This window comes from Vombatus ursinus, unplaced genomic scaffold, assembly GCF_900497805.2.
Source record: "Vombatus ursinus unplaced genomic scaffold, bare-nosed wombat genome assembly UNPS02009770.1, whole genome shotgun sequence".
NCBI lineage: Eukaryota > Metazoa > Chordata > Mammalia > Diprotodontia > Vombatidae > Vombatus > Vombatus ursinus.
In genome coordinates, this window is record NW_020949548.1 from 7,924,071 (window position 1) to 7,941,689 (window position 17,619).

Below are 17,619 nucleotides of genomic sequence, written 5' to 3' on the forward strand. Positions count from 1 at the left end.
GAGCCTAAAGCTAGGGTTTATTACACCAGATTAAGAGGTGGGAAGATACAAAGAGGGGGGATCCACTCTGTCTTTACTTAAGCTTCTGGAAGAGCATGCTGACTTCCCTCTATAGCAGAAGATCTTAACTGAGGGTCCATACCCCCGTCTTGGGAGAGGTGTAGATAGATTTCAGGGAGTTTATGAACCAGTATAGAAAAAAATTACATTTTTATTTTCACTAGTCTCTAACTAAAGTTTAATTGTTTCCTTAAATTTCTTTCCTAAGTTGTTTTGAAAGTTATTTCGAGAAAGGGTCCACAAACTTGCCCAGATGACCCAGAGGGTCCATGACACAAAACAAGTTAAGGACCTCTGCTCTACAGGACGCAAGCCGGCTGTGCCAACCTATGGGATGAAGGAGGAAATGGGAAAGAAGTAGATTCCTCATCTAACTTCCTCTCCTATTACTGTAAGTTAGTGGCTAAGGCTCAACATGGACCAGAATGCCGTGTTGTTTCACACAGCGGTCAGGAGGGTGGGGCCCAGTGTTGAACAGTGCACTCCAGGGAAGCCTAGCTGGATCCTGGGGTCAGCATAGTGGAGTGTGTGACAAGTCATCCACAAGGGGTCCTTTAAGGCAGAGCCTTATCGTAACCTCCCAAGGTTTCTCCCAACTCTGCAGTCCTCTCTTGGTATCTTCCCACCTCTTAATCTGGGGCAATGAAGCCTAGCTTTAGGATTGGCCCTGCCCTAGGTATTGGGAAGAATGAGGCCACTGGGCTAAGGAAATGACCCCAAAATCCATGGCTCAGGGAGCTCAGTTTTAAATTACCTCTGTTCCTGGTTCCATTCTGACGATATATCCTAGATCTAGAATCTGGCCTCTTGCCTTGCCCATTTAAAACCAAACCCCCACCTCATGCCCCAGTAGCAGGGCTTGGACCATATGTCTAAAACCATCTCTTCCTATCCTGCTCATAAACCCCAGCTCCTTGGGCACTAGGGCTCTGCCTTGCTCTTAGCAGCCCTCTAATGTACTGGAGCTCTGCTCTGCATCCCAATCCCTATGGCAGGGTCCCTACTTCTTACTGCCAAACCTTCCTGACACTGACTACTTGAACAATTATTTACCTGGTGTGTACTATTGCCCTATTGCATGCCACTGTACCTCTGATTCCTGTCTGCTCATATCTCAGGGCCTGGCACATGGTAAGTGCTTGATCAATGCTTGGTGATTGATTGATTGATTGATGCTATACTTTCCTAACAGCCCAAATATCCACCTGGGCTCCTCTGTGTCCATACCTAAGCCCTTTCCAACTCATCTACTCTACAAGGGCAGGTCTACTCAGTTTTAAGGTTCAAAATTTGGCCCACCTATACGTCACCAGACCTCTAAGACTCTTAAGAGCACCAGCTGCCAGGACTGATCTCCAGGTTAAGGAAAAGAGATGGCAAGTGCTTAAGGAGCTCACAAATGAAAAACAAAACAAAACTCAGCCTAGATGAGGCGGATCTATCTCTGGATGCCCTGCTCAGCATTGTCTTCAGTGACAAATAGCACTAATGACCACACTCATGGATTATTTGTTATTATTACACACATCCAAGGAACCCAGAACTCCTTGCCTACCTTCTTCGAAGCCATCTCGGAAGGAGCCTGAGCGGCTCATGGTCCTGCTTTTCTCATCCAAGGACATGGAGCTATTCCGGAAGCGGGTGTCAGTATAGGGATCATAAGGTCCATCTGCGTTGGAAAGGCTGTGGGTCCTCAGCATGGTTGGGTTGGACAAGCTCATCTGGGTGGCTGTGGTGGGACTCGCTAAAATAAAACAAGCATAAATGGCAAATAGAAAGTTCACGCCTCCATTCACTACTTGTTCATTGACAAGGGGTAGACTGTTTGCTAATCATTAACTCCCTATTTATTCCTGGCCAACTTCTCCACCTCACAATTCCTCTTCGCTTCCTAAAAGGTAACTTATACAGGGCAAAAAATAAAGAAAGGAAGGTCAGTCTCAGAGCAAGTTTCTGGGCCTCTGCTTTCCAATTAACAAGTCTGGACTTGCCGGGGTATCCGTCCAGGCATGTGCTAATGAATTACCATTTCAGTTCTCTCTAAAGCCCAAAGCCTAAAATAATCAAATCCAGCTTTGGATCAGCCAGGAACCACGGAAGTCTTTAGTATCGATGAGATCCCTTAACTCAAAAGCGTAGAGCTGACAAAGGCGACGATAATCACAGATCCCACTGTCTTACACAGGGAAAGTATTCAGAATGGTTTTGAAGAACTGGGCGGGGTTCAGTTCCATTACCCGTCACCAACCTTTATGGAGAAACGCAGAACATTCCCTTATTCCAAGAGGCTCATTTTTTCAGTAGGTATACACTAATTAAAAAGTACTGGGCTCTAACTTCAATCCACGCCATATTTAGCCATTTTCAATACCTCCTTTTCATTACTTTTTAAATGCCGCCTGTAATAGGAACTTCTGAGAAGGTTGGTGCGGTCCCATCACCTAAGCAAGTCTTACCGCTCTAGGTCTTATAGCAATACTACTTTCTCCATAAAACCTTCCTTAGTTGCATTCTCTGTCCTTTGTAACCACTCTCAGCATCTAAAATCTCTTCCAAAGTTTTTAACATTTAATTATATTTAATGTAGCACTTGACAGTAGGTGGCCTGCCATAATTTTCTATTTGTTGCATGTATTTTCCAAGAGAACTGACCTTCTGTAGAGCTTGTGTCCTAACACTTTCTGAATCCTTCCCTGCATCTAACATAGTGTCAGGCTTCTAGTGAGTGATCCATTCACACTTACAAGTGAATTCTAGATTTTCAATTTCATATGAGAAGCCAGACACACGAAATATTAGGATGGGTGACTAAAGCAGAAGAAAACCTTTAAATGTCACTACCCTGCTCAAAGACCTTCTGTGGTTCTGCACTGTTGATAGAAGGCAGTCTAAACTTCTTACCAAAGCATTGGACATCCGTCCTCTTCCCCGACTATGTTCTAGCCTCAATTTATCTTTCTCCTACTACTCCTTCATGTGCCCTATGTGCCCATTAAAATGGACTATGTTAGTTCCATTTCTTGTCTTTGTTTCTTTCCTTTTAAAATTCTGCTCCCTCCCTTTCCACCATTTCAATCCTTCCCATCACTCAGGTGCCAGATTTTCATCCCTGTTTCATTTTTGTATCTCCGCACCTAGCAGAGTATGTCCTACTTATCCCCAAGGCTACTGTGAGGATCAAGTGAGACAATATTTATAGAGTTGTAGGCATAGTGCCTGCCATATAGTAGGAACTTAATAAATGCCCCCTCCCAAATTTTTTTGCACATAGTAGGTGTTTCATAATGCTTGGTTATTGTGCTTCCATAGCATCTTGTTTATTCTTTTCCTACAGTTCCTCACTCAACAAATATTCATTATTATTATATGCCAGGCCCTGTGCTAGGTACAGAGGAAACAAGGACAAAAAAAAAAAAAGAACCAACCCTACTCTCAAAGGGCTCATATGTTCCTTACAGAAAGATATTATCACATCCTTCTTTAGGTTATTGTTATCTGGGTAATATCATATCTTACTAGATGATTAGATCCTTAAAAATTCTTGTTCGTCTTTCTTCACAAAACAAATCACAAGGTGTTGCATAGACATACAAACATGGTGCCTGGCACACAGTTGTCATTTAATAAATGTCCAAGATATTCAGGAAGCATTTGCTGAAGCAACTTTCTGTGGATTGGGGACAGTGTGGGCCTGTCCATCTTGATGATTCTACAAATATTCTTCAGTTCAAAAAAATTGAAATTTGGAATAATATAAATGCTGCTTGCCCACTGATGGAACTTCTCCACTAAAGCAACTAGCAAACTCCAGAGATAAAATTCATACTGTCAGGAGCTAGCCAAATGACTGAAGAGTAACCATGCCAAGTGCATGACAATATGGCCCTTTCTAAGTATGAGATAGTCTCTCTGTTCATTGGCACTCATTGTCTTGGCCAGTGACTGTATGAAAACTCACCAAGCTGGGAGAAATTAAACCTGGTCCCAGAGGGGGAAGTCACACTGGAGCCTGAGGAAAAGGGGGAATTGGTCGCTGTGTCCTGCAGGCCTCCGGCTGAGTGGGACCGCAACCACTCCTTTGCATCTTCTTGAGTGCGAAGTTGGGAGGTGGGGGTGTACCTGAAAAAGCAAAAACGATTCTAGGGTCAGTCACAAAAGTTACAGAGGAAATTAACTCCATGGAACTGGAACTGAATAGATGGACAGTTTCAAGAAATAAAATAAAAATCCAAAGATGATCACACACCCTTCAAAAACTTAACGAAAAGAAAATTCTCAGTGTTCTAGCTTTTGTTACTCAGCCACCTAAATGAATTTCCCATCTGATCATAAGTTATATCTAAATTTAGATGAATTACTAAATGCTAATACATGGGAAGATACATTTTTGGGCTACTGGGCATTTTTGGTTATTTATTTGTGAACAAAACAGGGATAAGGACTGGACCCATTATTTTACTGGTATTAGGAGCTCTCCGGTGAGAGAACTCCCTCTCCTAGTGAAGGCTGGCACCTTCTCCACTGCCTGTAGTTTTAGAAAGTTGTCTAGAGCACCAAAAGATTACAATGACTTCCCAAGGGTTGGCCACATAGCCAGTACTTGTCGGAGGTAGGACCTGAACCCAGATCTTTGGGACTCTGAGGTTGGCATTTTATCCACTCTACCATATTGCTTCTCCATTAACAAAACGTCTTAGGTAATTTTGATCCTACCCAAATACAAAAGTACCACCGGGGTTGAGCCTGGGAAACAAACATAAGTTGTAGTCTTGAAAAGTAAAATTGGATCACTTGTATAATCTGGACAATAACATGTGATCCACAGCATATTAGGCAATATATGAAACATGAGCTATAAAGTCAGATGGAGATCTTTGAAAGATCCAAAGATATACAGGTTTGGGGCAATTAGTGCAATCTAGTGTTGTTTAAATCAGAGAATCTTAGAGGGAGGTGTAACCTTGGAAAGTTTTCTATACCTTCTGGAGAAGGGGTGGGGAACCCGTGGCCTCAAGGACACATGTGGCCCTCTAGGTCCTCAAGTGTGGCCCTTTGACTGAATTCAAACTTCATAGAACAAATCCCCTTAATATAAGGATTTGTTCTGTAAAACTTGGACTCAGTCAAAAGGCTGCACCCAAGGTCTCTAGAATCTAGACCCTCATTTACTCGGTGGTTTATTTCAGCAATTTTAAGTGCTTACATAGCCTCAGTACTACTATATGAATTTTACTACACAGAAATAGGAATCTATAAAATATATTCATGGGGGAGGTGCGCTCATTCACATTACAAAAGACTTTGCCTTCATTTTCCTTCATGCAACCGGGGTTCTTGGGTATGAATTTTTTTTTTATAAGATTTGATTTGCTTATATCTTTGCAGGGTCACATCTGCATACGAAACTGCCTCCAAAATAATGACAACATTTGTTTAATTTTAGCACAAAGAGTACTAGGGCCTATTCCTGGTTCAGATGTGCTTAAAACCAATTAGAAGGAGGGCTGCAAGTTCAATGGAAAGGAATCCCCCCACACATACACACACCAAATTTACACACACAGAATACTTCAACATGCTACTGTTTAGAGAGGTGAACTTCCTCCAGGGCTACAAAAAGTATACCAAAGTCAAACTCAGATTAACTTTGGTTGCCATTTAAATATTCAAACTGTCTGCTGACGAATACCCTGAACAGAATACAGCCTAATAAATGCTCAGATGTGAAGAAAGGTTTTAGGGGCTCACACTTAAGGGCTACCAGGTTGAGCTCCCTAAGAACTCTAGAATGAGAAGTAAGGATTATTGGAGAGAAGGTTGAACTGAGAATGAGAGAGACCTGGGTTTCGGGTCCAGACTCAGATACTTGTTAGCTGTGGGACACTGGGGAAGTCATTTAAGGTCTCTGAATCGCAAATTCCTCAGACGTGAACAAGGGATAATAATAAAATCTACCCCACATAGAGTCATGTTGAGGATCAGATGAAGCGATGTACATAAAACACTTTGCAAACCTTTAAAGCATTATGGAAAGATGAGCTACATGAGATTGCTGGGTTTTTTTTTCCTCCCAGCATATTCTATCTGCCCAGAATCTGCTCTATTTTAAGCCCCTGTTGGAAGTAAGTATTGCTACCTACCTTACTTTACAGGTCAATGTGTTTCAGCCTTAAAAATTACAGGTTATTAGACACACATACACATGACAGCAATGAAACATTCCATTCCACGTCCCATGTGTGACCAAGCAGTTCATACCCAGTGCTGGGTGAACCACCTGCTACAAAGAACAAGGCATTTAGAGAGCAGGAAAAATGGTACCAGCCGCCGTGAGATGGGGATCCTAGAAGAAGGGCAAGGAAGTCAAAACCTATCAAGTGGGCAAGGTGACCCCCAAAGCAGAAGCAGGATTGACTTATAGCATTTCATTTAGCCAGGCCTTGCCTTGCTAATGAGCCAAAACCACCCACTTGGTTTGAATAGAAAGGAAAATCCTTTCTGGTGGGTGTTTTCCAAGTTTTCCCCCAGGAAACAGATGTACATGCTTTTGGCATGTTAAAAGCTGATTTCAATTTTCAGTCAGGATATCCTAGATTCAGCAAAGTACTCCTTATTAACAACATTTTTATTTGGCCAAAAAAAAATGAAGAACAAGAAGAAGAAGAAAAACACAACCACAGACTATAGAATCATAGATTAAGAGCGGGAAGTGGCCTTAGAATCACACGGTCCAACTTCCTCGTTTTACAAGGAGAAAATCAGGACTCAGGGGTGGAATGACTTGCCATGGTCACACAAGTTGTAAGTAGCCTCAAAGAGAGGTCTTAAGTCCAAATCCAGTGTTCAACACAGTCTAATTTCTTTTGTTTTGTTTTGTTTTTTTGCCCTCTCTTACCTTGTCCTAGCAAGTAAATGAAAATGCTATAAATCGTGCCCTTTATTCTTGGAACATAGTTTCCATGAGCAGCGCTATGACGGCAAATTTGTTTGAGCTGATCAGCCTGGCCACAAAAGCAGCAGGCCACAGCTCCCCACTCTTGCCGGTTTTTCAGGATTTAGTCTGCAAAAGCCACAGCCCCTGCTCAAGCAAACAAGCCACTGGATGGGGAGGTGAAGACCGGAGGGTCAGAGGAACCTGGCCCAAACAGTCCAGCTGTTGAAGCATATGACCCTCTCCTAGCCCACCCTGCTGCCAGCCACGAGAAAGACACACACAGCCAAGTGCCCAAGCCACCACAAAAGCCCAGTACGCTAGGAGGAAACACCAATACCTGAGTCCTTTCTTAGGCAAAGTGTTCCTATCAAGGTGCGGGTCACTGTAGGAGAGTTAAAAGAAAAAAAAAAACTTCAGAGAAACACAAGGGGGGGGAGATTAAAGGAGCAGGAGGAAGAGAATGGTATCCACACCCACATCACATTTTTTAGAGGAAAAAGTAACGATAACGATCTTTTATCTAAGCAAGCATGCAACCAATATGTACATACAAAAATACATACATATATACATACAGAAGATGACCTGATCCCTGGCCCGTTTAGTTATCCATGCATTAGGTACCATGCCATCACCCAGGGGCCAAAGCCAGCACTCCACTCCACACAAAACCGAGGGTGTCCTTTGGCTCTGGGAGATCCACAAGCCAATGTATTTGGAAATATGGGCTCCTGAGTCTGAGTCACCATTACCAAAGTTAACTGGAGAGCAGGGATGCCAGATTCTCCCCTCTATCTAGCCCACCCAAGCTTTGGCTTACTCCTTAAATGCTGGGGGGTGGGGTGGGGTAGAGGAAGGCGGGGAGACGCTGGAGGTGTGTGAGATGAAGTGGGGGAAGGGACTACTTAGAGAGTTTTGAGAGGTCAAAAGCTTGTAGGAGTCTGCATATTTGGAATTCAGTTGTAGTTAAGTGAATTCCATCTGTCTCAACCTCGGTAGCCCTTGCTGTAGTATCTAGGAACTGAGAGCCAGGCCTCTGCTGAGCATGCTATAACTTGCTAGGTGATAAAGCCAAGTCATTATTGCTGTTTTCAAAAGGTAAGTACTTGAAGCACTGGTTCATGAGTGTGGCAAATTGGGGAGGGGGTAAAGGGAGTGGTGTTTTTTTTTTTTTAATAGAACATCATCTACTTATTGTATTAAATAAAGTCCACCTCCACCTGTATCAAGGATAAAGTCTATCACTGGAAAATGGGCCATGGGGAAGCTACATGCAAAACTCAGCTTACCCCTCTTCATTTTTTCTATTCTTCTCAGATTCATTTTTTTAAAAAATTATTGCTATCATTAAGGAAAATGAGCACGTGGGAACAAAGCCACCTCCAAGACAGGATAAGCCAAATCAGAGTGACCCGCTTACTTACAGCAGGAGAAACTGTGGGATTGCGTTGGGAGGTGGAGACAAATGTGAGAGAGGTCTGCCAGGTTGTGGTAGGTGGAGTGGGCTGGGCTTGGGGGCAGGGAGAAATAGCATGCCACAGGAAGGCTGAAATGCAAGTGAGAGTTTCTCCTGGGCTATTTGAGAAGAGCAGGGTTCTTGAACTCGAAAGGGAATCTCCTGTCCCTGCCACCTTCCCTCCAGCTCTCAAAAAGCAAAGGAGCAGACCCTCACTGGCATGTCTGAATAGCACAAATGATACCAAATCCACAACACAAGCGAGGGGGCCTCCACCCAGCAGCCTCTCCTCAACAAACATCTGACTTCAGATAAGTGAACAGAAAAACCTGGAGGCCCTGCGTGGTCACCTGCCTGAAAGGAACATCATTTACCTGTCCTGTTTCCTGGGTAAAGTATTTCTGCAGAACTTAGGGCTAGCAGCAGGGGAAGAGAGAGGGCTAGAAGAATAAGTCCAATCAGACAGAAAACAAGAGAAGGAATATTAGAGCCAAGAATGCTGAAGAAAGGGAAGTTGTTAAACACAGTAATCAGAACATTTTAGTTTTCCAAAAGCTACTGTTAGTTTTTTTTTTTTCCTCCCACTTCGAGAAATGCAACATGACTCAACATCAAAATGAAACGCACTGCCCAGCTGAAGCTTGGGATTTCTAAGTTTCAAATTCCTAGTCTAGGCAGTCCTTAGGGTAGGGCTCCTACCATCTGCTTGCTACTGTAACAACCCAGCTACCCTGGGGAACTACCCTAAAATTTCCCAGAAGCTTATTAAGGGGAACAACTGTTCTTTTTAATACACAAACTACTTTGAGGCAGAATTAGGAGAGGGAGGGAAGAAAAAAAGTTGATCCAAGAGGGGGGAAAGAACAAAATGACTGTTAGAAGGATTTCAAAGGGTGAATATCATTTCAAAGGGAAGGAATTAAACCAAAGTCTTCCAGCAGCTGTGAGCACTGAGGATGACCAAAGTCGAAAAGACAGCGGAAAGCATATTTTCATATTTAGCGTAATATCAAACTGGTGAGAAATCAGTTTGAGTCCTAGTATTATTTATTTCTAAGCTATAATGGTATCAATAGATCAGAAAAGAAAGAGATCCAAATTTTTCTTTTAAAAGTTAATTCACTTTTGGGGACTCCTGCTACAATCTCTCTGTTTTTTTAGGGTGCTGTTACTCTAAACAACTTACGATGATAAATCAAACAGAATGGAAACACTAACCTTTCTGACAGTGTGGTCTTAACACTGTTGGTTCTTATAAAGGGAGTGAGGGAGTCATCCTTGGACGAGATCAAGCCAGTGGAAGAATTGTGACTCAGTCCCCCTCCGCTGCTGAGGGAGATGTCAATGGATTCACAGCTGGTATGAAGGCTGCTAATGGACTGGTATCCAAGGCCGTCCTTGCTCACTGCTGAAGAGCTGCTAGCATTGGTGCCCCAGGTGAGACTATTGGAAGGAGCAGAGTGGGCTGAGCTGGGGCTAGAGGCTAACGGAGACTGGTTCATGTCAGCATTCTTACTGTACAGTGGGCTGCTGCTCCCGCTGCTCAGAATGCCACTGCCAGAGGGGGACTCTAAGTTGCCTTGCTGGGTCATGGTAGCATGAGGATTAGAGATGACCACTGAATTTTTCATACTTTCAGCTGTGGTGATGGACACTTGTTTAGCAGGCTTTCCACCAAAGAGTCTGTGAAGAGATAAAGCATTGTGGGGATTGAGTGCTCAATGCCAAAGGCAAGGAGCTTTCAAAGAGATTGGTGGGGAAAAGGAGATAGTAAGAATCTACAGAATGGGGATGCCTTCTATCTTATCAAAATGGCTAATCTTACATTTTTGGGTATTTCCCAGGTCTATCCTCCAAGTCCTATGGAAATGACTTAATCTAGCTGTAAGCTAAAGGAGGTAGGGAATGGAGGTGTGACAAAGATAGCGTCTGATTCAATACCTTTCATTATTGGATCCCCATCCTGTCACTCTTTCAGTAATTCAATGAAAATGCAGTAGAACATTTTGTAGATGTTAGGGAGACAAAGATACAGAAGATTCTATTGCTGCCCTCATGGAGCTCATGATCTAGTAGGAAGAATAAAACTTACACAAATTACTCTAACTAGATGAACTGAAAAATTTCATCATGGTCATTTTGGTTTTCTAAGTTGTTGGATGAAGTTTGTTTTCCCCAGTCTTCATGCACAGTACGTTGGCTTAATTGCCTCCATCTGCACCTGGAAGCCTGGAAAGCCCATCTTTCACGGAAATGTTTGTTTCTGTGGCACCTGCTGTCTCTCCAATGACTAGGAAGCACTCATCTGGTATTAACACTGGATAGTATGAACCTCAAAACAACAACTGTGGGAGCATTCAATAGACAACAGCCCTTGCTAGTCACACAGGTACCAGTTGGCTTCCTTCTTCTGAAGATCACATGCCCAGCCTTGTTCAATTATCACATAATTGTGTGCTGTCAGTGGATGGAATGGGAGAAAAAACATGGTCTCCTCATAGCAGGTCAATGGCATTCATTGCCTTTGATTGCAAAGGAAAACACACATCACATAAATGCAAGAAATACATCCCACCTATAAAATGTGTGTGTGTGTATGTGTGTGTGTGTGCGTGGGAGGGAAATAATCAAACCTAAACTTGTAGGAGCTAAGCATTTAAAAATCTTCCAGGGAGAGGGATAACTAAGCTATAAGAATGCCAGATCACTGTTTTCCCCTGAAATCAGCCACAGGATTTTAAGGTGAGTTTGGTTTCTATATCCAATGCAGTCCTACTAATCTCATTTACCATAAAATTATGTTTTATTATCTTCTTAGCTAAGAGATAACTGGTGTCTGATGAGAAATGCTTTCAGTAAACAGGATCTTTTGACAACCAGAGAATGAAAGGTTTAATCAATTAGGAGAAAGGAAAATAATAATATTAAACATAAAATTTTCCAAGAGTTAGTTGAAAGGTGCTCAGTATAGTGTCTAAGAAGCCACGTGCATTTTTAAGTCTGCGATTAAAGGAGCCTATAGGTCTAGGAAAATGCCTTTGTAGTTACTAAAAGAAATTTCGACACAAAGTGAATATTACATATAACACATTAAGTGAGAAGCAATAAAATGTTTCATTTACCAGGCAGTATGTTGGAACAACAAAGGGTACAAACTTTGATTCCCCTGCTCAAAAAATAGTTCTTGAAGTTTTAATAGTCAAGTCTAGGCAAGTAAGAGTAAGTGTTGAATTGCTTCATTATATCTTTCATGGAAATTGGTATTTAGGAAGCCCTTTCAAATGTTCCTATTCATCAAAAATAAATTTCAGCCCTTATTTGCTATGGTGGGGTCTCACCTCTCTGGATAGCACAGAAGACGTGAGGGGAAAGATTGGAAGGTGAGGCAACCTCCTGCCCACCTACCCTTACTGTAACAGCATGATGATGGTATGGGAGAATAAGGAGACAACCCAGTGCTACCTCCAAAGTACTAGAACGGTGACATCTTAGAGAGACCAGACAGAAATAAAGGAATCATACCATCTCTCTCCCTAGAGAAACTTTGCTCTAGTGTGGGAAATGGGGATGCAAATTGGCTTTGGAAGACATAAAGGAAATAAGATTCCTTTCCCAGAATCCCTTCTAATCAAACAACACATTTGCCTCTTCTCATCCTTTTAAAAAACAATGCAGTGTAGGGTAGAGAAAGTGAAGAGGGATTGACTCAGCTGCATTAATATCCTGATTAGAATTTTGAGTGAATCACCAATTTTCATCAAGTATACCAGGCGGGTTTTTGTGTGTGTGTGTGTGTGTGTGTGTGTGTGTGTGTGTGTTTTCAATGTGACCATTTTATGGGACCAGAGAAAACTGCTATCAACCATTAAAGAAAGGAAGATTGTTCCAAATTTAGCAAACAATCCTGAGGTAAAATATAAAGTGGCAGGCCTCCTCTATTGCCTATTTGAAAATATCTATTTTTTAAAATCAGCAGCCCAGGGCACCAAAATGGCCTAAGGCTAGAGTAGCAATGCTCCAAGGGCTCATACTGTTTAAAAGTGAGAAACAGAGGTGGATGAAAACAGCTGGCCCATTACTAACAAAACAGAATGCAAACCGCCCAAGACAATCATTTCCATTCGAGTCAGCATTGTTTAAGTTGAGAGTCAAGCTTACCTTCTCAGTGTGGGAGATGCTACATCTGGGTACTTGGCTCCTTGAGGGTGGGTGGCTGGAGCCACACTGGATGTTGGCTGGGATGCTGGGTTGACTTTGACGGAGTTACAGGAAGCTACGCTCTCATTGTCAGAGGAGATTCCCTTCTCTTTATCTGTCTGATTGATGAGTCCTGGCAGAGAGCTCCCCAAGGCTGCCTTGGAAGGCTCCCTCAGTTTAGGCACAGGCAGACCTGCTGATTTGCTGCTCACATTGGAATCTATGCTACTGGTGCTAGATCTATTACCAGCCCCATTGCGGCTACTGGACTTACTGGGACGAGGCAGACTTCTGTACTGAAGATTTGTCCTCGTGCTTAGGGCTAGGTAGCCATCATCCTGGTTCTGGGCCCCATCCATACTTGTCTTTCGACTGGTGGACCTCCCCACCAGCCCAGAGGACTTTGGAATCTTGCCCAGGGTGGCTGATCTACTGGTGATGGTAGCTCCGCTGGCCGTAATCATGGTCAGCCCAATGGTGGAGCCACTCTGTTTCTTAAACCCAAAGGCATTGGTATTGGCTGTAGCTGTCCTGGCGCTATTGGGAAGAGGCTTTTTGGATTCATCACCACTGCTGCGACCTGCGTCTGACGGAGAGCGTTTCACCTGTGTGGTTTTAGGGGAAAGCCTTCCTTTCTCTGATACCTTTGCATCATCTGTTTTTCCTAAGAAAGAAATCAATGTGTAAGACTTCAAAGTCAAGACACAGAGGTATACAATCAATATACGAAACACCTTCTTGTGAAGGGATGACATTCCCATAGGAAGATAATTCCCCTTGAGAAGCAAAAGAAAAAGCTTTTAAAGGAAATAATCTTGTCTGTTGCTATTGTGTCATGCCTATTAGCAAACACCTATTTTTCATAAACATTTAAAACCCTTTGGGTAAAGAAAAGCCACCTGATCACTTAAATTGAAAGCTGGAAACCAAATGTCTCTCCTCATTAGGATTCTATTGTTGGAAGGAACTTTTGAAGTCATTTAACCCACCCATCTCATTTTACAGATGAGGACACTGTGACGCAGAGAGGTTAAGTAACTTGCTCAAGGTCATGCAGTTATTAAGTGGTAGTGCCAGGATTTGAACTCAGGTCATCACCAGCTAAAATGTTGCCCAGACATTTCTATAGGGCATGCGTCTTTCAACAAACTGCTTGCTTACTGCACATTTTCCAAAACATTCATAATAAAATCTCATAGGCATAATGAGTTTGAGACATCAGTGTAGCCTTTACTTGGGATACAGTCTAAATAATTTAATATGTTTCTGACACAGATATTTTAATAGTTTAATAGGCTAACACAAGTTATTCCAATTAGGGTGAGGTGAAGAATGTGTTTGTGTGCAAATATATACATACACACATATATATGTATAAACACACACATTCATTCATAGATATATTTCTGAAAGACTGTTAGAAAATATACTGCAAGTTTTTGCAGCATATATTATATATTCTACCCCCCCCAAAACAAACAAAAAATGCAATCCACGAGGACCTAGAAAGACGTTGTTACAAGAGTTGCTGATTCGAGGTTTCGAAGGCACACCATCCCTGTCTGGAACAGTTTCGCATTTTTTCTTACCTGTCCCTGGTGTCTTCAGTGTGCCTGCTGTGGCAGAAGTCTTGGTCCTTGGCACGGTGATGCCAACCTGGGCCGACATGCCCCGCCGCCATGAGCCTGTCTGGGAAATAACTGTGTTCTTTCGCCCTGAGGTGCTCTTGTCAGACTCGTCAGACACATCGGAGGGATTCCGCCGCCACTTGGACCCAGGTTCCATCTTTATGCTGCTATCAGATCCCCCGTCTGATTTCTTGATATCATCACCAGACCAAAGAGAATTCCGCTCCACTTGAGAATGCTTTTCAGTGTCAGTCTGAAGAAAAAAGCACCCCAGGTTAGTTCTCCCCAGATCCCTGGTCTGAAATGCCACTCATGAAAATATTACTGTTTTGAATCAGCAAAAGGGAGGAAAAAAAGAAAGAGACTGATAACTATTCCTTGGACATTACAAAAAAAAAAAAAAGAAAGTTTTGGCTTTTTGCTTTGAATTCCTTAATCAAATTCCTGCCTTCTTTGGGTTCAAGAAAGGTGAAGAAAACATAATGACACCTGAGGGGATTAAGAGGGAGAGGAAAACAGGGGTAAGGTATAAAGGAGAAAGAGAAAGAGAAGGTAGCAAAAGAGATCCAGAAATTAAAAAAAAAAAAAAGAGCCCAAGTAATTCACGAAGGATGCGCTATGCATTCAATGTCCAAGGCATTTGCCTCTCCATGCTGCCATCCTCAAAGTCCACATGCCCCAGTATCTACGTGTATTCAAACATATTCAGTCAGCTCCCCTTTGTTCTCTGGATTCTCTATCACTTGACTGGCAGTTACATTTCTAGATACAGCACAGTGCTGCAGCCTCCCTAGTGGAATGAGACACGCTAAGGGGCTGCTAGCATTACCCTAACATGCCAGAGAGACAGGAGCTGAAAGGAATGAATCCCAAAATAATACTTCCCTCAAAATGGTAAAAGGCAGAGGGGAATGATCAAAGTAGACGGGTGGAGAGTTCAAACTGAAGCTTCATTTATATGCTGTTAACTTACTATTTTTAACTGATTTTTTTTTAATTTTTACACCATCCATAACTGAATAGATCTTTTTTCCTCTTCAGTGAGCCATCCCCTTAGAATAAAGATTAAAGATGGAAAAAAAAAAATTCAGCAAAACCAAATAACGTATCTACCTCTTCCAGTAGAATATGCAATATTCCACCCATATGGTTCCCCACTTCTGCAATGAAGAGAACGTAAGATCTCAGATTTTAAAATGAAAGGGATCTTTGAGGTCATCTAGCCAAGCTCATTGTTTCACATTTGAAGAAATGAAGAGCTAGAGAGGTTAAGTGATTTGCCCGAGGTCACAAGGTAGTAAGTAGCAGAGCCAGGATCTGAATCCAGATTCTCTGACTCCAGATTCTGGATCCATTCCATTGAGTGAGAAGAATATTATATTTATAGAATGCTTTAAGGTCACAAAGTGCTTTCCTTCAACAATCCCACACCAAAAAAATTTAAAAAGTGGTATTAGGACTACTAAACCCATTTCACAAATGAATAAATTGAGGCTTAAGGAAGTGACTTCCTTCTCAGAGTCACATAGCTAGCCAAAGTACGAATTGAGGATTTGCACTCAGGTCTCACAGTACAATGCACCATGATATGCTGAAACAGTTACAGGGACCACTTAAATCCCAGTTTTCAGCAACAGGGGTAAGGCCTGGGGACTCCACTTTTCCCCCCTATAACAGAGCTACATTGGATCACTTCTGGCGTGGCTATCCTATGCCCCAACTCAAGGCTTTGTAATACTTCAAAAGGGGGTTTGGGGAAAGAACTCTTCAAAAAGAAGTTTTTACCTGAAAAGACTGACAACGTAAGATTACCGTGCCTATAACCCTGAGAGTGGTTCAAGATGCATTCCTCCCCCAAATAATGAGCCAACCACGAAGGCTAGAAGCATATTCACTCCCTGTGATCCTATGACAGTCAGATCAGGTTCATCTGTGGCCATGGCTCCCTCTCCCTCGTCTGACTTTTTGTGCATTCATAGTCTGCACGGCTCATTTGGCACTTTGGATAAATGACCTTGTCCAGTTAATTACTTGTCACTCTATCTGTGTCTTGCTGCTCCATCTACTTCACAGGGGACTGAGTATTATACATTTGGGGATCCCCCATATTACCTATCATGGGGCCTTGAATATAGTAATGTAGCTCAATTAATGCTTACTGATTAATTTTATCTCCTAATATGCCCTGAAGAAGCCACTTAGAATGAGCTCGAGGCTAACCCAGTGGGGGAGAAAATAGGAAATCTGATCCCACTGACGGCCTTCAAGGAAGCAAAAGCAAGGAAAGAGGAACAGAAAGGAGAATCAACTTGTCACGAGATTTCCCCGTTTCAAAGAGGACTGCCAGGCGAGCCCACTATCCCAGCTCTCAGTTGGTCTAATGGAAACTTTCATGGAAAGAAGGATGTTTCCAAGTTTTCACTTCTGGATGACTGACTTTTAATGTCTTCGTCAGGATGAATGTTGGCATCCTTCCATACTGGTCTAATTGTGTTAATTTTTCTTTCAGTTGTTTTAGTCATGTCCTATTCTTCACAACCCCATTTGGGGTTTTCTTGGCAAAGACACCGGAGTGGTTTACCATTTCCTTCTCCAGTTCATTTGACAGATGAGGAAACTGAGGTAAACAGGGTAAGTGACTTGCCCAGGGTCACACAGCTAGTAAGTGTCTGAGGCCAGATTTAAACTCATGAAGCTGAGTCTTCCTGACTCCAGGCCCAGTGCTCTATCCACCTACCTATCCCCAGTTGTATTAATTATGCAAATTATTTTAGAGCTGGAAATGGACCTCACAGATGGTCATCTCAGTACTACTCCAATCTCCTTTATCACATCCCTTACAACAACAATCATGCATATAAAATACCTGCTACATATATAATATTATGTAATATAACTATATTACATATAATAATATTTCTATATTAAATTTCTATAGTGCTCTGTACACATATTATGCCTTTCAATCCTTGCAATAGACCAGTAGCCCAAATGCTATTGTCCCCATTTTTTACAGATGAAGAAACTAGGTCTTGGAGAGAGTTTGAGAGACATGCCCATGATCATAGAGTTAGTGTCAGAGGGAGAATTCGAACCCAGGTCTTTTCTGATTCCACGTCCAGCAGCCTTCCCACTACACCACTGAAGACCTCTAACGTCATGGAATTCACCACCGCCTCAGGTAGAGTCCATTCCATTTTTGCGCCCATAGATTTAATTGCTAGGAAGCTTTCCCTGACAATGAATTGAAACGTTTCCTAGAAATCATCCTTTCTTACCCCTTCCTTTACATCTGAGGAAATGATCCCCAGAAAGGAGAAACTGTTCACCTAATGTCTCACAGG

The 17,619-nt window shown here is 42.4% G+C and overlaps 1 protein-coding gene across 4 annotated transcripts in view; it reads right to left on the reverse strand.

Annotated features, from left to right (window-relative positions):
- The window catches only part of NAV2 (neuron navigator 2), a 457,081-nt gene that overhangs the window by 60,595 nt on the left and 378,867 nt on the right, over positions 1-17,619 (reverse strand). For 2 of the 4 annotated variants that reach the window (XM_027852627.1, XM_027852626.1), the window contains exons 13-19: positions 14,237-14,528; positions 12,609-13,311; positions 9,669-10,133; positions 8,825-8,890; positions 7,332-7,376; positions 4,019-4,179; positions 1,616-1,804 (exon numbers count right to left, since the gene is read on the reverse strand). In XM_027852627.1, coding sequence (XP_027708428.1) covers positions 1,616-1,804; positions 4,019-4,179; positions 7,332-7,376; positions 8,825-8,890; positions 9,669-10,133; positions 12,609-13,311; positions 14,237-14,528 — 1,921 coding nt within the window. The remainder of the gene's footprint in view (positions 1-1,615; positions 1,805-4,018; positions 4,180-7,331; positions 7,377-8,824; positions 8,891-9,668; positions 10,134-12,608; positions 13,312-14,236; positions 14,529-17,619) is intronic. The other 2 variants (XM_027852625.1, XM_027852624.1) reach the window with 1 other exon arrangement.